Source organism: Coregonus clupeaformis, chromosome 26 (genome assembly GCF_020615455.1).
Source record: "Coregonus clupeaformis isolate EN_2021a chromosome 26, ASM2061545v1, whole genome shotgun sequence".
In the NCBI taxonomy this organism is placed as follows: domain Eukaryota; kingdom Metazoa; phylum Chordata; class Actinopteri; order Salmoniformes; family Salmonidae; genus Coregonus; species Coregonus clupeaformis.
In genome coordinates, this window is record NC_059217.1 from 50,652,337 (window position 1) to 50,669,651 (window position 17,315).

The window sequence follows — 17,315 nt, forward strand, 5'->3', positions numbered from 1 at the left end:
TTTAGGTCAGGGCTCTGTGCAGGCCAGTCAAGTTCTTCCACACCGATCTCGACAAACCATTTCTGTATGGACCTCACTTTGTGCCCGGTGGCATTGTCACACTGAAACAGGAAAGGGCCTTCCCCAAACTGTTGCCACTGCCTGCCTTGATTTTATACGCCTCTCAGCAACGAGTGTGGCTGAAATAGCCGAATCCACTAAATTGAAGGGCTGTCCACATCATTTAAAGGGGTGTCCACCGGAACTATCTGGCTGGACCAACCTATCTGGCCGGCCGGCTGGACCTACCTATCTGGCCGGCTGGCCGACTGGACCTATCTGGCCGGCTGGCTGAAAGGACCTATCTGGCCTGACGTAACTGTCCGGTCCTCCGGCCGGCTGACCGTACCTCTCTGGCCGGCCAGCCGTCCGGACCTACCTATCTGGAAGGCCGGCCGACCAGACCTATCTGGACCTATCTGGCCGGTCAGCCAACCAGGCCTACCTATCTGGCCAGCTGGCCGGAAGGACCTAGCCTGACCTATAAATTAATTGATTCATTCTAGGTTGGGGGAGTTGGTCAGGAGACCAGAGCTGTTGGTTGGGAGGAAGGTGATGCACCAGTGTCGGGAAGGTGGCACTGTTGAATGGTTTTCAGCCACAGTTGTGGGTATGGTGGAGCCCAGAGAAGAGGAAGCAATGAACACAATGTACAGCATCAAACAAGTACGATGATTGTGAGGCCTTGTGGAGCTTCCCTCTCAAAGGCATAAAAAATACAGAACTCTATCTGGTGGGATTATACAGTGTGGCAGATATGCGCTCATTGGTAATCCCAGTAAATCCTGTGCCTGTTTATTTGGTTTATAAATTATATTGATCCTTTGCAGATCAATTATTCCTATTGTATAGACCTGTCATTAATATTGAGTATGCATTTGGATTTATATGCTTTTGACTAAATTATAAACTGTCTATACAGTTTACTTCTTGGGTACGATGCGGCAGGTAGCTTAGTGGTTAAGAGCGTTGTGCCAGTAACCGAAAGGTCGCTGGTTCTAATCCCCGAGCCGACTAGGTGAAAAATCTGTCGATGTGCCCTTGAGCAAGGCACTTAACCCTAATTGCTCCTGTAAGTCGCTCTGGATAAGAGCATCTGCTAAATGACTAAAATGTAAATTTCCAAATTGAGGAGTTTCCTGTTATCCTGATATGTTAAGTGATTGTGAGGCGGCTAAATATGTTGGCGCTGGGTCAGTCTGTGCCTGATATCCTGACCTGACATCAGAAATTGCAGCAGTTTATTGTTTATGAAATGCACATTTATTTATTGAATATGTATGTGTAATGCCATGCCCTTTGGCTAATCCCAGGGGTGAGAGAAATGTTACCCCGAAACCACTGTATGTTTCATGCTTGTTAAAACACTATGACTGAAGTGTCTATGTATTTAGGAATGGTTGACTTATTGCTGGAATATGTTTATTGTGCATTTCATGCCTTTTTTAAAGTTAATTCTACAAGTGATTTCTGATTGGCTAAGAATGGTATGGTCCAGGGGAATGCCATGTTTGAAATGTATTTAAACCTTGTCATTTCTGTCTAGGCCAGACAGAGGTATGGTGCCATGCTGGCAGTCTACAGGCATGATTGAGGCCTGGTTAATTTTGAGAGTTCTACTATGTTTTAATTTACTTCGTTTTCCCCCAGTTTATGTTACCTGACGGTCTAGGTCCTGTTTGTTATTTTGTTGTACATAGATGTACATAGTGTACAGTTTTTGCTGCTGTGATTTCACTTATAAAAGCCCTCATCACGGGCACTGCACTGGATCCATTTGTCTGCCTCCTCACTGAAAACTCCACCGCAAGGGTGGCCTCCTTTACTCTCTTTTAGAGTTTCAATGGCGGCCATCTTGAAAAATCTGCCATCTTGAATTTTCAACTGGGTCCATTAGAAATAAAAGATACACGTGTTAATGTCTGTTTTTTATAGTTGTTACATGATATAACAACTCACGGCTGGCTACTATAGTTGCTTTATTGAATTATGGCGGCCATCTTGGATATTCATTGAATAGTTATTTTCGCTGTGTTAAAATTCTTCGTTCTCAAAATGGTGCAGATAATTATGTATAAGTTTCCATACTTATAATACAGTGCATTCGGAAAGTATTCAGACCCCTTGACTTTTTCCACATTTTGTTATGTTACAGCCTTATTCTAAAATTGATTAAATTGTTTTTTTCACACAATACCCATAATGACGAAGCAAAAACAGGTTTTTAGAAATTTTAGCAAATGTAATAAAAATAACATATCACATTTACATAAGTATTAGGACCCTTTACTCAGTACATTGTTGAAGCACCTTTAGCAGCGATTACAGCCTTGAGTCTTCTTGGGTATGATGCTACAAGCTTGGCACACCTGTATTTGGGGAGTTTCTCCCATTCTTCTCTGCAGATCCTCTCAAGCTCTGTCAGGTTGGATGGGGAGTGTCGCTGCACAGCTATTTTTAGGTCCCTCCAGAGATGTTCAATCGGGTTCAAGTCCAGGCTCTGGCTGGGCCACTCAAGGACATTCAGAGACTTGTCCCGAAGCCACTCCTGCGTTGTCTTGGCTATGTGCTTAGGGTCGTTGTCCTGTTGGAAGGTGAACCTTCGCCCCAGTCTGAGCTCCTGAGCACTCTGGAGCAGGTTTTTATTAAGGATCTCTCTGTTCATCTTTCCCTCGATCCTGACTAGTCACCCAGTCCCTGCCGCTGAAAAACATCTCCACAGCATGATATTGCCACCACGATGCTTCACCGTAGGGATGGTGCCAGGTTTCCTCCAGACGTGACGCTTGGGATTCAGGCCAAAGAGTTCAATCTTGGTTTCATTAGACCAGAGAATCTTGTTTCTCATGGTCTGAGAGTCATTTAGGTGCCTTTTGGCAAACTCCAAGCGGGCTGTCATGTGCCTTTTACTGAGGAGTGGCTTCCGCCTGGCCACTCTACCATAAACGCCTGATTGGTGGTGTGCTGCAGAGATGGTTGTCCTTCTGGAAGGTTCTTCCATCTCCACAGAGGAACTCTGGAGCTCTGTCAGACTCCCTGACCAAGGCCCTTCTCCCCCAACTGCTCCGTTTGGCCGGGCGGCCAGCTCTAGGAAGAGTCTTGGTGGTTCCAAACTTCTTCCATTTAAGAATGATGGAGGCCACTGTGTTCTTGGGGACCTTCAATGCTGCAGACATTTTTTAGTACCCTTCCCCAGATCTGTGCCTCGACACAATCCTGTCTCAGAGCTCTACGGACAGTTCCTTCGACCTCATGGCTTGGTTTTTGCTCTAACATGCATTGTCAACTGTGGGAACTTATATAGACAGGTGTGTGCCTTTCCAAATCATGTCCAATCAATTGAATTTACCACAGGTGGACTCCAATCAAGTTGTAGAAACATGATGCAGACAATTACATTGATGGAAGTTACAATCTATCTTAAAGCTGATCTACCCCCTAAAAAAAAAAAAAAAAAAAAAGATCAATGGAAACAAGATGCACCTGAGCTCAATTTCGAGTCTCATAGCAAAGGGGCTGAATACTTATGTAAATTAGGTACTTCCGTTTTTTATTTTTAATAAATTTACAAAAATTTATAAAAACCTCTTTTTGCTTTGTCATTATGGGGTATTGTGTGTAGATTGATGAGACATTTTTGTTTTTATCCATTTTAGAATAAGGCTGTAACGTAACAAAATGTGGAAAAAGTCAAGGGGTCTGAATACTTTCCATATGGCCTGTGCCATTAGATTAGTCATACTCCTGTCATGAAATAACCAACCACGTTTCAGAGTGTATATTCAAGAATTTAGGACAAGTGATGTGCTTAGTAGTGCCATAAAGCATAGGCTATAGGGAACTTTACGCATAGGCCTATTGAGCGCATTGATCTGGGCCAGTGTGAGCAAGGCCTCACATCAAAGGGGATTACTCACCCCAAACAATTTTTGGGATCAGAAAATCCCCTCTCTATAAATAGGCGCCTCTGCATCAATGGTAACGATTTCTCATTGTCACGTGCGCTTATAGCAAAGGGCGAGAAGTAAAGGAGTGGGTGAATAAATGAGAGGCGCGAGGAAATTAAAAAGTATTACGGCTCCATGGAAACTGAAGTACTGTCAATTGATGGAGCCCAATTGGAGCTCTTAAAAGCATGAATAAAAGACCCCTCGCACGGGGACGATAAGCGCACTAATGGCCATACTGTAATGCATGAGAGAGGCTTCATGGCATTAGTTTACACTTTACAGTTACAGGAAGAGAAAAGCCACATCGTGGCCCCGACCCACACACCCTCTCTCTGAGCTGTGCTGGGGCCTATACAATCACCACCCTGACTGCAAGGGGAGTGTAATGTCTCCACTTACCAAGAGAAATGGAAATACAATCCAGCCATATAACAACACAATGAACACACTCAACACAGGTTGGGGAAAGGAAGAATTGGAATTTACAGACACATCATCAAAGCTGCACATTCATCCATTTATCACACACTGACTGAGTTATGACAGTAAATTGTCATGTGAGAAGGAGGAGAAAGACTGCAATAAAACTGAGAGGGGTGTTTGCGTCAGTTTCTCCAGCTCACAGCACAGAGATCATAAATACAGAAGACTGACCTCAGACCAGTCCCACCAGTCCCATTCCTCATCTAATCATATACACAAACACTGAAGCATCTCCATTATGTTGATGGGAGAGAGTTTATGAGTGATGACTGCAGTAGAGTATTAGAGTGTCAGACTATGCAGGCTCCAGTGGGTTGTTAAAGAGTGTTTGAATTTCACTCCCAAATATTTGTCTCTGTTCCCGAATAGAACCAGGACAGAAGTTAATCTAAGGCACTGTGTGTGTTATGGGACTGCTCTGTGTACCACCATGCATGCACATACACGGTCACACATGCACACTTTCAAGTGCACACACACTCTCTCTCTCTCTCTCTCTCTCTCTCGCTCACACACACACACACACACAGGCAACTCGTCACATCAGCACAGATTAGGGGAGAAATGTTAATTAAATCAGTAAACGCTTAATTCAAATCTTTAGGAAACACGAACACACACAGGCCTCATTTGTTCAATACGGCAAATGAAAGACAGAATGTAAATACATGAAGAGATACAGCATTGATAAAGAACACTTTAAAGAGACAAAGGCATAGACCATCTGGAGTCAGCAATATACACTGCTCAAAAAAATAAAGGGAACACTAAAATAACACATCCTAGATCTGAATGAATGAAATAATCTTATTAAATACTTTTTTCTTTACATAGTTGAATGTGCTGACAACAAAATCACACAAAAATTATCAATGGAAATCAAATTTATCAACCCATGGAGGTCTGGATTTGGAATCACCCTCAAAATTAAAGTGGAAAACCACACTACAGGCTGATCCAACTTTGATGTAATGTCCTTAAAACAAGTCAAAATGAGGATCAGTAGTGTGTGTGGCCTCCACGTGCCTGTATGACCTCCCTACAACGCATGGGCATGCTCCTGATGAGATGGCGGATGGTCTCCTGAGGGATCTCCTCCCAGACCTGGACTAAAGCATCCGCCAACTCCTGGACAGTCTGTGGTGCAACGTGACGTTGATGGATGGAGCGAGACATGATGTCCAAGATGTGCTCAATTGGATTCAGGTCTGGGGAACGGGCGGGCCAGTCCATAGCATCAATGCCTTCCTCTTGCAGGAACTGCTGACACACTCCAGCCACATGAGGTCTAGCATTGTCTTGCATTAGGAGGAACCCAGGGCCAACCGCACCAGCATATGGTCTCACAAGGGGTCTGAGGATCTCATCTCGGTACCTAATGGCAGTCAGGCTACCTCTGGCGAGCACATGGAGGGCTGTGCGGCCCCCAAAGAAATGCCACCCCACACCATGACTGACCCACCGCCAAACCGGTCATGCTGGAGGATGTTGCAGGCAGCAGAACGTTCTCCACGGCGTCTCCAGACTCTGTCACGTCTGTCACATGTGCTCAGTGTGAACCTGCTTTCATCTGTGAAGAGCACAGGGCGCCAGTGGCGAATTTGCCAAACTTGGTGTTCTCTGGCAAATGCCAAACGTCCTGCACGGTGTTGGGCTGTAAGCACAACCCCCCCCTGTGGACGTCGGGCCCTCATACCACCCTCATGGAGTCTGTTTCTGACCGTTTGAGCAGACACATGCACATTTGTGGCCTGCTGGAGGTCATTTTGCAGGGCTCTGGCAGTGCTCCTCCTGCTCCTCCTTGCACAAAGGCGGAGGTAGCAGTCCTGCTGCTGGGTTGTTGCCCTCCTACGGCCTCCTCCACGTCTCCTGATGTACTGGCCTGTCTCCTTGTAGCGCCTCCATGCTCTGGACACTACGCTGACAGACACAGCAAACCTTCTTGCCACAGCTCGCATTGATGTGCCATCCTGGATGAGCTGCACTACCTGAGCCACTTGTGTGGGTTGTAGACTCCGTCTCATGCTACCACTAGAGTGAAAGCACCACCAGCATTCAAAAGTGACCAAAACATCAGCCAGGAAGCATAGGAACTGAGAAGTGGTCTGTGGTCACCACCTGCAAAACCAGTCCTTTATTGGGGGTGTCTTGCTAATTGCCTATAATTTCCACCTGTTGTCTATTCCATTTGCACAACAGCATGTGACATTTATTGTCAATCAGTGTTGCTTCCTAAGTGGACAGTTTGATTTCACAGAAGTGTGATTGACTTGGAGTTACATTGTGTTGTTTAAGTGTTCCCTTAATTTTTTTGAGCAGTGTACAATGCCTAGCAAAAGTATTCATCCCCCTTGGCGTTTTTCCTATTTTGTTGCATTACAACCTGTAATTTAAATGGATTTTTATTTGTCTTATTTCTTGTTTGTTTCACAAGAAAACATATTTTTCATCTTCAAAGTGGTAGGCATGTTGTGTAAATCAAATGATACACACCCCCAAAAAAATCAATTTTAATTCCAGGTTGTAAGGCAACTGTGATAAGGTGGTGTTGAAGGAGTCAATCGCAGGAGGGTAAATCACAGAAACAGTCTTTAATCTGAAAAATACAGGTTTATGCAGAAATGCGTCAAACACACTCCAGGGCACAAAACAGGTGCACTGGAAAATACAAGGCACACGGGAAAAATACTCCCGTCGATACCAAATACAAGCGCTCCACCGCGCTATTAACCTCCACAACAAACAATTACCCACAAGGACAAGGGGGCAGAGGGAACACTTATACATGGTCTAATTAGGGGAATAGAACCAGGTGTGTGTGATTGACAAGACAATTGATATGATGATTGGGGCGGCAGTGGTTAGTACTCCGGTGACGACGAACGCCGAAGCCTGACCGAACAAGGAGGGGAGGCAGCCTCGGCGGAAGTCGTGACAGCAACAAAATAGGAAAAATGCCAAGGAGGGTGAATACTTTTGCAAGCCACTGTATAGACAGTCCAGCATGATTTACATACTCAGTCCATAAAACCAGCCGTTTAACTGGGGGGCAGAATTCAATATTTTCATACGACAAAGATGGATATTCCAACTCAGACTAGGAGTTAGTGGTTAATTTGTTGTTGATGTTTATTGATGGAAAACACCTGCCATCCAGAGAGATTTGTGACCCCCCATACCCTCACACCCCTTCCCCTTCTCATCTGATTGGTCAGTCTTTGATTTGGCCCCACCCCCTATATGTTTATCACCATAGAAACTTTATGACGCTGGACAGGACTCCTTCGTTAATCAATGACATAACAGGGGCACCTACACCAACACACAGGAATGCCCTCCTCATTTACCCAACAAGCTCCTCTTGGTTAATCACATACTGTAAGACACCTCAGTAAGGACTAAAGCCCCCCTGAGCATCGGCTTTTTATTACTGCAGTTCGTGGCCTGACCTGATTACCAGTCTTTGCCATTTATGATTTCTATTCTATTTTATTCTATTCGATATTTATTCCTATTTGCATGTTTATTGTAGAGTGAACAGTACAGTGTCCCAGCCCCTCTCACAGCTGCTCTCACAGTTCTCTTTCAGAAGGCTCTGCCTGCAGCAAGCATCTTGGGAGAAAACAGAATGGGCTCAGCAGAACAACTGGGTCTCACAAACCTCTCCACGCGCCTCACATTCTTTAAACTCTCTCTCTCCCTCTCTTCCTGCATCTTCCCTAATTTCGTCTTCCTTCGTTTCCTCTCTCTGTACTCCCTCCCTCTCTTTCCTTCTCTTTGGCGTTTATAAGTCTCTGCATCCCAATGTGTCTCAGTGTGATAGTTTGTCTCAGGGGATACCAGCCACACTCCATCATTCCCAAAACGCAGAACTTCACCAATCCATCATTTCCAAGCAGAAACAAACTCTGACACTTAAAACCCAAACACGCTGATACTGTTATCATTCGAAAACCCTGTCACTGTAAACCATTTATGTCCAACACACTGTCACTATGACATGTCAATGTCAGTCTGTTATTATAGCCAGGGTTGGAGACATCCCATAGAAAGTAAATACCTCCTTTCTCACAATGGCTGAAATTGACACACAAGTATAACCTGGGCAGACCTGGGGCATAGTGGACAACATCACAGGGGCGTAGGGTGGGATTTGCAGAGCGTATTCCCCCACACAAGCCCCTCCATCTTCAATGCAACACATTCCCCCCATAATTATTTATTATTATTATTATTATAAGAGGACTGCCTTTCCACTCCATCCAGTTCACCTTTGGCCTTTCTCTCTGGTGTTAAGTGATTACATCCCTGATCTTTATTTGGATTCACTCCTGGATGGATGGAGGGACACATGGAAGGAGAAGCTTTCCACAGATTGTGATGTAGCTGGAATCATGCTACCAGTGTAGACCATCCATCCACAGAAGCGGGCTGGGGAAGGGGTTCATCCATTCAGTGTGTAAGAGTCAGGGTTCATAGAAAACATCCAGGATGTGTGTGTGTGTGTGTGTGTGTGTGTGTGTGTGTGTGTGTTTCAAGTTTTGCGTTTTATTAGTCGTATGCAAAGGATACACATTGTATACACCGTTCAACAAAATGCTTACTTGCAGGGTTCCTTCTTGACAATGCAACAAAGATAAGAATATGAACATAAAGTAAATGGCTCAGTAGAATAGAATACACTTTTTAATACAGGAAGGCACAATTTATAGTCCAATATTTACACATGTACGTATCAGGGAAGGGGGGATTGGGGGCAAGTTTTTAAATTGTGGATTTTTAACAATAGTAAATAAGAGTCTGGTAGCAGCAGTTGTGATGTGGGTGTAGCTTGAACGAGCATGTGTGTGTGTGTGTGTGTGTGTGTGTTTGTACAGATTGGGATTGGACAGAGCAGTGACAGAGGAACAAATTGGGAGCACTGAAAAGGGATTACATTTACAGTAAATGTCACCCAATCACCTGACCAATCTCTATCGCTCTCACCAACTTAAGCCTATCATAACTCATTGCCATCTATCTCGTTTACCCACACACACTCTCTCTATTTCACTCTCTGTAACATACATGAATCTATAGTATATTACACAGACAGAAGTTAATCAGTAATCTCACAGTCACACAGACATAATGTAATCAAATGGACATTGCTTTTCCATTTCTCTCCAAGCTATTGTTAGTGTGTCTGTGTGTATGCATGTGCATGTTTGTGTATTTCAAACTATGATTTATTCAGCAAAGGCAATGTGTGGGTAATGACCTTATTCCAGGTGTCAGTGCTTAAAGTGTGTGTGACCCTGTAGAACATTAGCCATCCATCATAGGGTTCACCATTTAGCCTCAACCACTCAGCAAGATTTTGATAAACCAGACATAGAAAAAGACAAAACACTATTCTCTGTCCTGCTGTTGCCTCAACACTCTCTCACACATTCTGATCTGAGTGAACCTGCAGAGGGGTGGATTGTTTCCCTCTCCTTTTCTCATTTTCTGTTCATCCAGACATCTGCTCAGTCCTTCATTAGTAGTCGCTGGCGTGTGAATTTTGCCAGGGGATATGCTAGGTGTTCATATATTACATAACTCGGCTACTCTCCCCCCTCTCCAAACCCCATCTCTACCCTCACTCACAGATGGTGAGTGGATTTGTTTAAACAAAGCGAAAGCAGGGATTCTACTCTGGAATCATTCAATGATTCCATTAAAGCGATTCATTACATCGCACTATACTCACTGAAGCCCTCCACTCCATAGCTATGGAAATCAACTGAGATTAGTTTGTAGTGGGGAGGGGGGATGAGATGAGGGGGGGCTGAGAAAGAGAAGGGGGAACAGAGAGAGAGAGCGTGTGAGAGGTAGAGGAAGAATGTGAAAATGACAAACTGAATGTGTTCAACAGCAGTCACAGGGATTAGAAGAGGTCAGCAGTGAAACAATGAGATGACTAAAAATGCAATCTGCATCTATTCCTCTTGAGCTGACAGGGACCCTTTGCTGTTGAGGCATTTTAAGCCTCACTGTCGTCTTCTCCAATACTCTGTCTTTCAGTTGTTTCCCTCCTGACTGCTGCCTAATTAACACACACAGACTGGAAAAGTATTAATCAGCACATTGGGGAACGGCTGGTTTTCAGATGATACAATCTCACTGGGACAAATACAGCTCCTCATAAACACTCTCCCTTTCTCCTCACTTCACCTACTGTAATACAAAGATTTGTTCATCACTTAATCTTATCATACCTCATCTACCTATAACATGTACTGACAGTACATTGGTACTGTATAAACATGGCTCAGGGTTGTGGCTCAGAAGTTTGCTTTATTGTGCTTTTAGATGGTTTTATAAAAACAAATTCAGAGCGTAACAAAGAGAAAGAGGAATCGTCTCCCAGTATCTTTCTTTACCCTGATTTTAGCAGCTTATGTTCATTACAGAGGACCCCTGGGGGTTTTCTCACTCGCTTCGGTAAACCTTTGAAGGCTCTTGCTGAAGAAGACGCCAGGATTGTCCTGACAGCTTCTGCTAATGAAGACTTTTCTTGGTTTTCACAAATGGCTGTGTTCCAGGCTCTTTGTTGTGAATATCTTGAAAATAAATAATCTAACTCTCCTCTGTTTCTGTTCACTGAAGACTAAAGTAAGGCAAAATGAGTTAAGAATTCAGTGAAGTCAACCATCTTTTTTATTGTGGGAATACCACCTGCACAAAAAATATATATCTTCAAATATTCAACAGCACATAAATATAAAAATATAATTTATTTTTCAAAGACAAACAAAACCAATAGAAAAGTATAAATACATTATTTCATGTACACATCCATAAGAGCCAAGGGTCGACACATTGGCTTGCACAGCATGTTCCCAAAAGCCAAAGCACAACATTCGGTCCCACCATTTTCTTCAATAAAGTATTTGACCACATAGGCTACCTGTTCTAGAGGATGCATCATTCCAAAAAAATACATATAAAAATGCAAACAAGACTGATATGAGACACACTCCAAGGCCAGCTGTGCTGTGGACATAAGATCCTATATAATCAGGCATTCATTTTTTATATAACACCAGGTGTAAAAGGGGTCTAAGTCTAGATGCAGTAGAGGCAAGACTACATTTTCTTCAAACCACTGCAGAGTGAAACAGTGCCTTCACAGCAGTCCCCAGGTAAAAACACAGTCACGCAATCTACACTATATATACAAAAGTATGTGGAGCCCTTCAAATTAGTGGATTCGGCTATTTCAGCCACACCCGTTTCTGACAGGTGTATAAAATTGAGCACACCGCCATGCAATCTCCATAGACAAACATTGCCAGTAGAATGGCCTTACTGAAGAGCTCAGTGACTTTCAACGTGGCACCGTCATAGGATGCAACCTTTCCAACAAGTCAGTTCGTCAAATTTCTGCCCTGCTAGCGCTGCCCCGGTCAACTGTAAGTGCTGTTATTGTGAAGTGGAAATGTCTAGGAGCAACAACGGCTCAGCCGCGAAGTGGTAGGCCACACAAGCTCACAGAACGGGACCAGGAGAACGCTGCCTGCCCCAATGAATAGTGCCAATTGTAACGTTTGGTGGAGGAGGAATAATGGTCTGGGGCTGTTTTTCATGGTTCGGGCTAGGTCCCTTAGTTCCAGTGAAGGGAAATAACGCTACAGCATACAATGACATCCTAGACGATTCTGTGCTTCCAGCTTTGTGGCATCAGTTTGGGGAAGGCCCTTTCCTGTTTCAGCCTGACAATGCCCACGTGCACAAAGCAAGGTCCATACAGAAATGGTTTGTCGAGATCGGTGTGGAAGAACTTGACTGGCCTGCACAGAGCCCCTGACCTCAACCCCATCGAACACCTTTGGGATGAATTGGAACGCCGACTGATGTTGGCCTAATTGCCCATCATCAGTGCCCGACCTCACAAATGCTTGTGGCTGAATGGAAGCAAGTCCCTGCAGCAATGTTCCAACATCTAGTGGAAAGCCTTCCCAGAAGAGTGGAGGCTGTTATAGCAACAAAGGGGGGACCAACTCCATATTAATGTCCATGATTTTAAAATGAGATGTTCGACAAGCAGGTGTCCACATACTTTTGGTCATATAGTGTATTTAGTCACTTCTGGTTAGACAGTTTCAGGAAAATGACACAAAAATACTTTTTAACTCCTAACAAACTGCATGATAATTTTTTTATTTAATAGTGAAACTATTATGAAATGCATTTTTTACTTCAAATAACTTGAATTAGCAGTATAGGATTCATTGTGCTGTCTTAAAAAGACATTAGTTCAGAGACCCAGGGAAATGTGACCAAATGTTGTCCTAATTTGAACAGATTCATTGTTCAAAAAAGTCAGTTAGGCCTTGAATGTCTGATCAATGTCTGATCATCACAGCACCAATCAAAGATATCAAATAGATTTCCTTTACCGCATTGCTTGCCTCTAATTTTTCATCAAAATAGGGAACAAATAATAATAAATAATGAAAGTTGCAAGGTCTGAAAACACCCCCTTCCCACTTCTGTGATACAGATCTGAAGGGACCGGATGGGATTAAGTTTAGGGGGAGCAATGCTTGTTTTCGGACCAGGCTATGGTACAATACACCGGAGAGCCCCAGAGCCCCTCTGTTGACCCCAGCTAAGCCTGCATGAGCAGGTGCAGCCGTTGACGGGCGATGGCAGAGTTCATGGTCCACAGGAACTCTGCCAGCTTTCCTTTGAGCAGCTCCTCCATGGGAACAAACTGCAGTAGCTGTCTCTGGCCACCAAGAGGCAGACTGTCAGTGTCCTCCTCATCCCTGGCAGGGCAGCCCATACGCTCCTGCAGGTCACTGAGGTGGGGAAGGAGTCGAGCGGCAGCCTCTGGACAGAACCCCACACATACCAGCACCGCCCCCGCAGCACCTGGAGGAGAAGGACACCTGAAGGTGACGGAGCGGAAGGACAGGTGGAGGCAAAGGACGGTTGCCGCGGTTACGCGGGTGAAGGCGGAGAGGAGGGGCAGGATGAGGGCGTTGCCGGGTCCCATGCGGTGCAGGGAGAGCAGGACGCAGTCCAGCAGGTCTCTCTGATACTGCGGCTCCCCGTCATGCAGAGTAGTGCAGCCCGTAGGTGGGAACGAGGGCTTCGAATAGAACTCCAGCGCCAACCCCCCAGCCTGCTCCTCACAATCCCCCCACCACGACGCTCTGCCAAAGACTAGGCACTTTCTGTTTCCCTCGCCATTGCAGGGAGTGATGTCACATAGGGCTGCCACCTCTGAGAGGATGGAGGTGGTACCAACCATTGGGCAGGAGCTACAGGGAGGGACCAGAGTCCAGGCAGCTGACCCATCGATGCCTGAGCCTAGGGCAGCCTGCTCCAAGGCTTCATTGAGGTGGTTCAACAGACCCCCATCACAGAATGGTGAGTTCCTGACTGCAGGGAGGGCCGCCCCCACTACCACAAACCAGGTGTCCATGTGGCATTCTTCCAGCGGCCCTGCCAGCACACAGCCTGCCCCCGTGTCCTCGGGGCAGTGCCCTTCCACCCAGGCAGCATAGCTGCCCTTCCCAACACGCTCCTTCCAGCCCAGGGCCTGCAGCTCCCTCCGCTGGTTAAAGGAGCCCATCTGATTCTTCTGGCCCAGGGGCCTCCGACCCGTAACGCTGCAACACGCTGGGGCCACTGTGTTACGAGACAACCAGCGGGCCCGCGGCAGAGAACTCACCTACACACAGGAACAGGAAAGCCTGGCTTGAAAATTTTTATGCAGAACTTTGTATTTGTATTTAACAATTCACTGATACTAAATGAAAGATCCACACAAAAAAAATCCAGGATATGGCCATCTGTCACTGAATATCTCATATTATACTCATCAATAATTATTCTGAAATTGTAGATAATTATCCTAGCACTTTATATAATGTCTAACTATGGTCAAAGGGCATCAGCAAACTTTTATCTAGCTATAGGCTTCGCTATCTACTTTAACTTTGCACATTTGCCACTCTTACCTGGAAGCGCTGCAGGTACTCATGAGCAGTGCAGTCCCTGATGTATTCCAGTCGTTGCCTCTGCTTCTTATTCAGGCCCTCAAACAATCTCAGGTTTTCCCCAATCGTCCCTGTCTGCAGGGCATGGAAGTAGGAGCACGCCTGCTCATGTTGCGCCAGGAACGACTGTGGGAGGAGCCGGCTGGGGAACAGGGCCTCACGGGCAGCCAGGTCCGGCCCGTAGTGACGGATCAGCTTGGACAGCAGGGGCCTCACAGCCTCCTTACCATTGTAGTGCAGACAGACAACGTACACCTCAGAGTTCCCTGCCTTGCTGGTGGCCGGTTTGAAGATGCTGACGGAGCGGAAGCAGCAGTTTAACAGGTAGAGCAGGCAGACGGAGGAGTGCTCATACATAGTAAACATCTTCAGTACAAACGAGCCACCTGGGCCCAGAAGGAAGAGTGCGGCCGCAGCCTCGCAGTAGTGCAGCGACGCCACCAGGGCCTCCTGCTCATCAGGGTTCCCCTGGCAGTCAAAGCTCCCGTCCGCCGTCACCACGTCAATACGGCGCATGTTACCCACAAAGCCCTGCAGCTCCAGCAGGTGCTTCTGGCTCATGATGTCTCCTGTATTGTCTGAGCCAAAGAACCACCAGGGCAGCGTGTTGGCGATGAGGCGGTCGTCTGTGATGGTGGTGCCGCCTCCGTTGGCCTCGTGGTAGGGGTTGAGTGTGTTGGCTGCCCAACTCCAGTCACAGTAGCGCGTGTGCTCGCTGGTTTTGAGGTAGTGGTTCAGAGCGGTGATGAAGGCCCCTGGAGCCTCACACAGGTGAACAGTGTTCAGCTCACCGCTCTCCAACGCCTCCTCTGGCAGAAGGTTGAAGGTGCCCAGGATCTCATAGAACTTGCACCAGGCCTGAGTGCAGATCTCGGCATTGGCGGCAGCTCGCACAGTAGCAATGACCTTCCCAGCACGGTTTGTGGAATTGGTATGCTGGTGCCAGACTTCCAGATCCTTATCGCTAAGTCGGTTCTTCACCTCATTTAGAGACGTCTTCAGGGTCTGCAGGAGGACGTGGTCCTGGGCCGAGTGTCTCAGTGCTTCGCTGGGGTCAGGGATATACCACTCCCCATTGGCCGGTTTGATGTATGTCCTGACTTTATTGAAGAGTTCTCTGACCTCTGCAACCACTTCCGGGTCAAAGGCCTCCACATCGGTGGGCTGCTGCCTGCCAGCTTTCCTCCTCGCTCCCCGGCCCGAACTCATCCTCTCCACCAGACGCCCTGCAGCAAAAACAACAGGGAGGGAGCTCCGCTGAGACAACAACAACCAGTTTGTGATTTGATGACATCCAATGCATGCGTGCCCTGCTTACACTGCATAATGTAGATTATATCAGGAAAATGTATTTTATTTACACTCGTATTTGTTAACTTTTTAGTTTATATGCATTAATGCCCGGTCCCAGCTCTGCTTAGCTACTGCCGTCACACTATATATGCATGGGCAGTTGTGGATTACTGATTAATATGTACACTGTGATGTGAATGAAGCCCTGAGGGCACAGTATGTAGACTAACCGCTAGTACCATAACGATTTCTACCATGGTATAGGCTCGGAGTCTGAACACACTGATAAAATAGGCCTAGCTGAATAAACCTTTCTAAAGCATAACCCAGCCTGCAATCATTCTGAAAGTCCAGCTACATTGTTGTTAACGTGATTTAACTATGATGGAAGAGTAGGCCTTGCCTTATGTTAAATGGACATTTGGCAGCGTACATTAATCATTTTCTGCATCTCAAGCAACAGCAAGCAGACGGGTCAGCTTGTTACACCTGACTGACTAGTTAGCTAACCTCCTACTAAATAAAGCTAGCAAAAACGTTAGGCATTTCATACAATGTGCCTAAAGGCGTAACAAGCAAGCTACATCTTTTTTTTTTTGCTGCCTTTAATACACATTTAAGGGATATTATTTTAATGGTCACATCACATGACATGATTATGCGAGTCGCTAACAACGCATGTGTCCCTCTCCGTGCAGATGCAGCGGCTTAGTCTGGGTTGCTAAGCAGGAAACTACGGGGTCGCCTTTTAGGCCTACCTAAGCTAATTTCGCGTTAGTTAGCTACGGTAGTTTCTCTATCATCGAGGAACATCTCCAAATGAGTAACAGTAGCTAGCTACCTTGCTTGTTTACTGTACAATCACTTCCATAATAGGTACGTTACACGTTTACAACGCTTACGGTCGTTACCTTTTGTTTGTAACTTAAAACTTTCCCACCGGTCATAATGCTAACTTTGTTCCATGGTCGTGAACTACACAACTCAGATTCCTACCTAGCTAATGCTAGGTCAGCTAACATCCTCTTTGGCTCAGCACAGCTGGCTTCCCAGCAGACACTTCGCTGCAGCTGTGTGGGGGGGGGGCCACGGCAGCACCCGCTGCTCGTTGAGAAGAGTAAGAACGATACGTGCTTTCACGTCAGAGTCTCCAATAACACCAGAAAAAGTCGCTAGATTAGTCGCTTTATTGAAAATGTGTCGCTAGAGGGGTCTGAAAACTCGCTAAATATAGCGACAAAGTCGCTAAGTTGGCAACACTGGCTGTGTGTGGTTTGTTCCAAGAGTGAGACAGATGTGCTCTCCCCTCCCAACAATTAGGCTTCTTCGGTGAGGTTTAACGGCAGTTGGCGTCCATTATGTTGCATTACTGCCCCCAACTGAACTATAGATCCATTACACTTTAAGATACAGAATGGGAAAGGGGAACCGGATGTAAAAAACAACAACAACAAAAACATGTTTTATTACCCTACCAACAAACCCTATACTCATTAAAACCCATCACCTTATT

General features: G+C 45.8%; 1 protein-coding gene across 2 annotated transcripts; it reads right to left on the reverse strand.

The window, feature by feature from the left end:
- Positions 1 to 12,501: 12,501 nt before the first annotated feature.
- LOC121548268 (cap-specific mRNA (nucleoside-2'-O-)-methyltransferase 2) lies at positions 12,502 to 16,849 on the reverse strand. 2 transcript variants are annotated; one of them, XM_041859681.2, is made up of 3 exons: positions 16,714 to 16,849; positions 14,471 to 15,766; positions 12,502 to 14,181 (listed from the first exon to the last, which is right to left on the reverse strand). In XM_041859681.2, the coding sequence occupies exons 1-3, from the start codon at positions 16,747 to 16,749 to the stop codon at positions 13,111 to 13,113; spliced, it is 2,403 nt and encodes an 800-aa protein (XP_041715615.1). In that variant the 5' UTR covers positions 16,750 to 16,849; the 3' UTR covers positions 12,502 to 13,110. The 2 variants fall into 2 exon arrangements, with proteins under 2 accessions (XP_041715615.1, XP_041715616.1); XM_041859682.2 differs by having other exon boundaries at positions 14,471 to 15,735; positions 16,714 to 16,831.
- Between the last annotated feature and the right edge of the window lie 466 nt (positions 16,850 to 17,315).

What these genes read in the sequence shown, in the direction of transcription:
- LOC121548268 (XM_041859681.2), bottom strand. Translation starts at nt 16,749, where the DNA reads ATGACCGGTGGGAAAGTTTTAAGTTACAAACAAAAG. An exon ending in TTTTAAGTTACAAACAAAAG is followed by an intron (nt 15,767 to 16,713) that starts GTAACGACCGTA and finishes TTGTTGTCTCAG; the next exon opens with CGGAGCTCCCTCCCTGTTGT. An exon ending in AGTACCTGCAGCGCTTCCAG is followed by an intron (nt 14,182 to 14,470) that starts GTAAGAGTGGCA and finishes TCCTGTGTGTAG; the next exon opens with GTGAGTTCTCTGCCGCGGGC.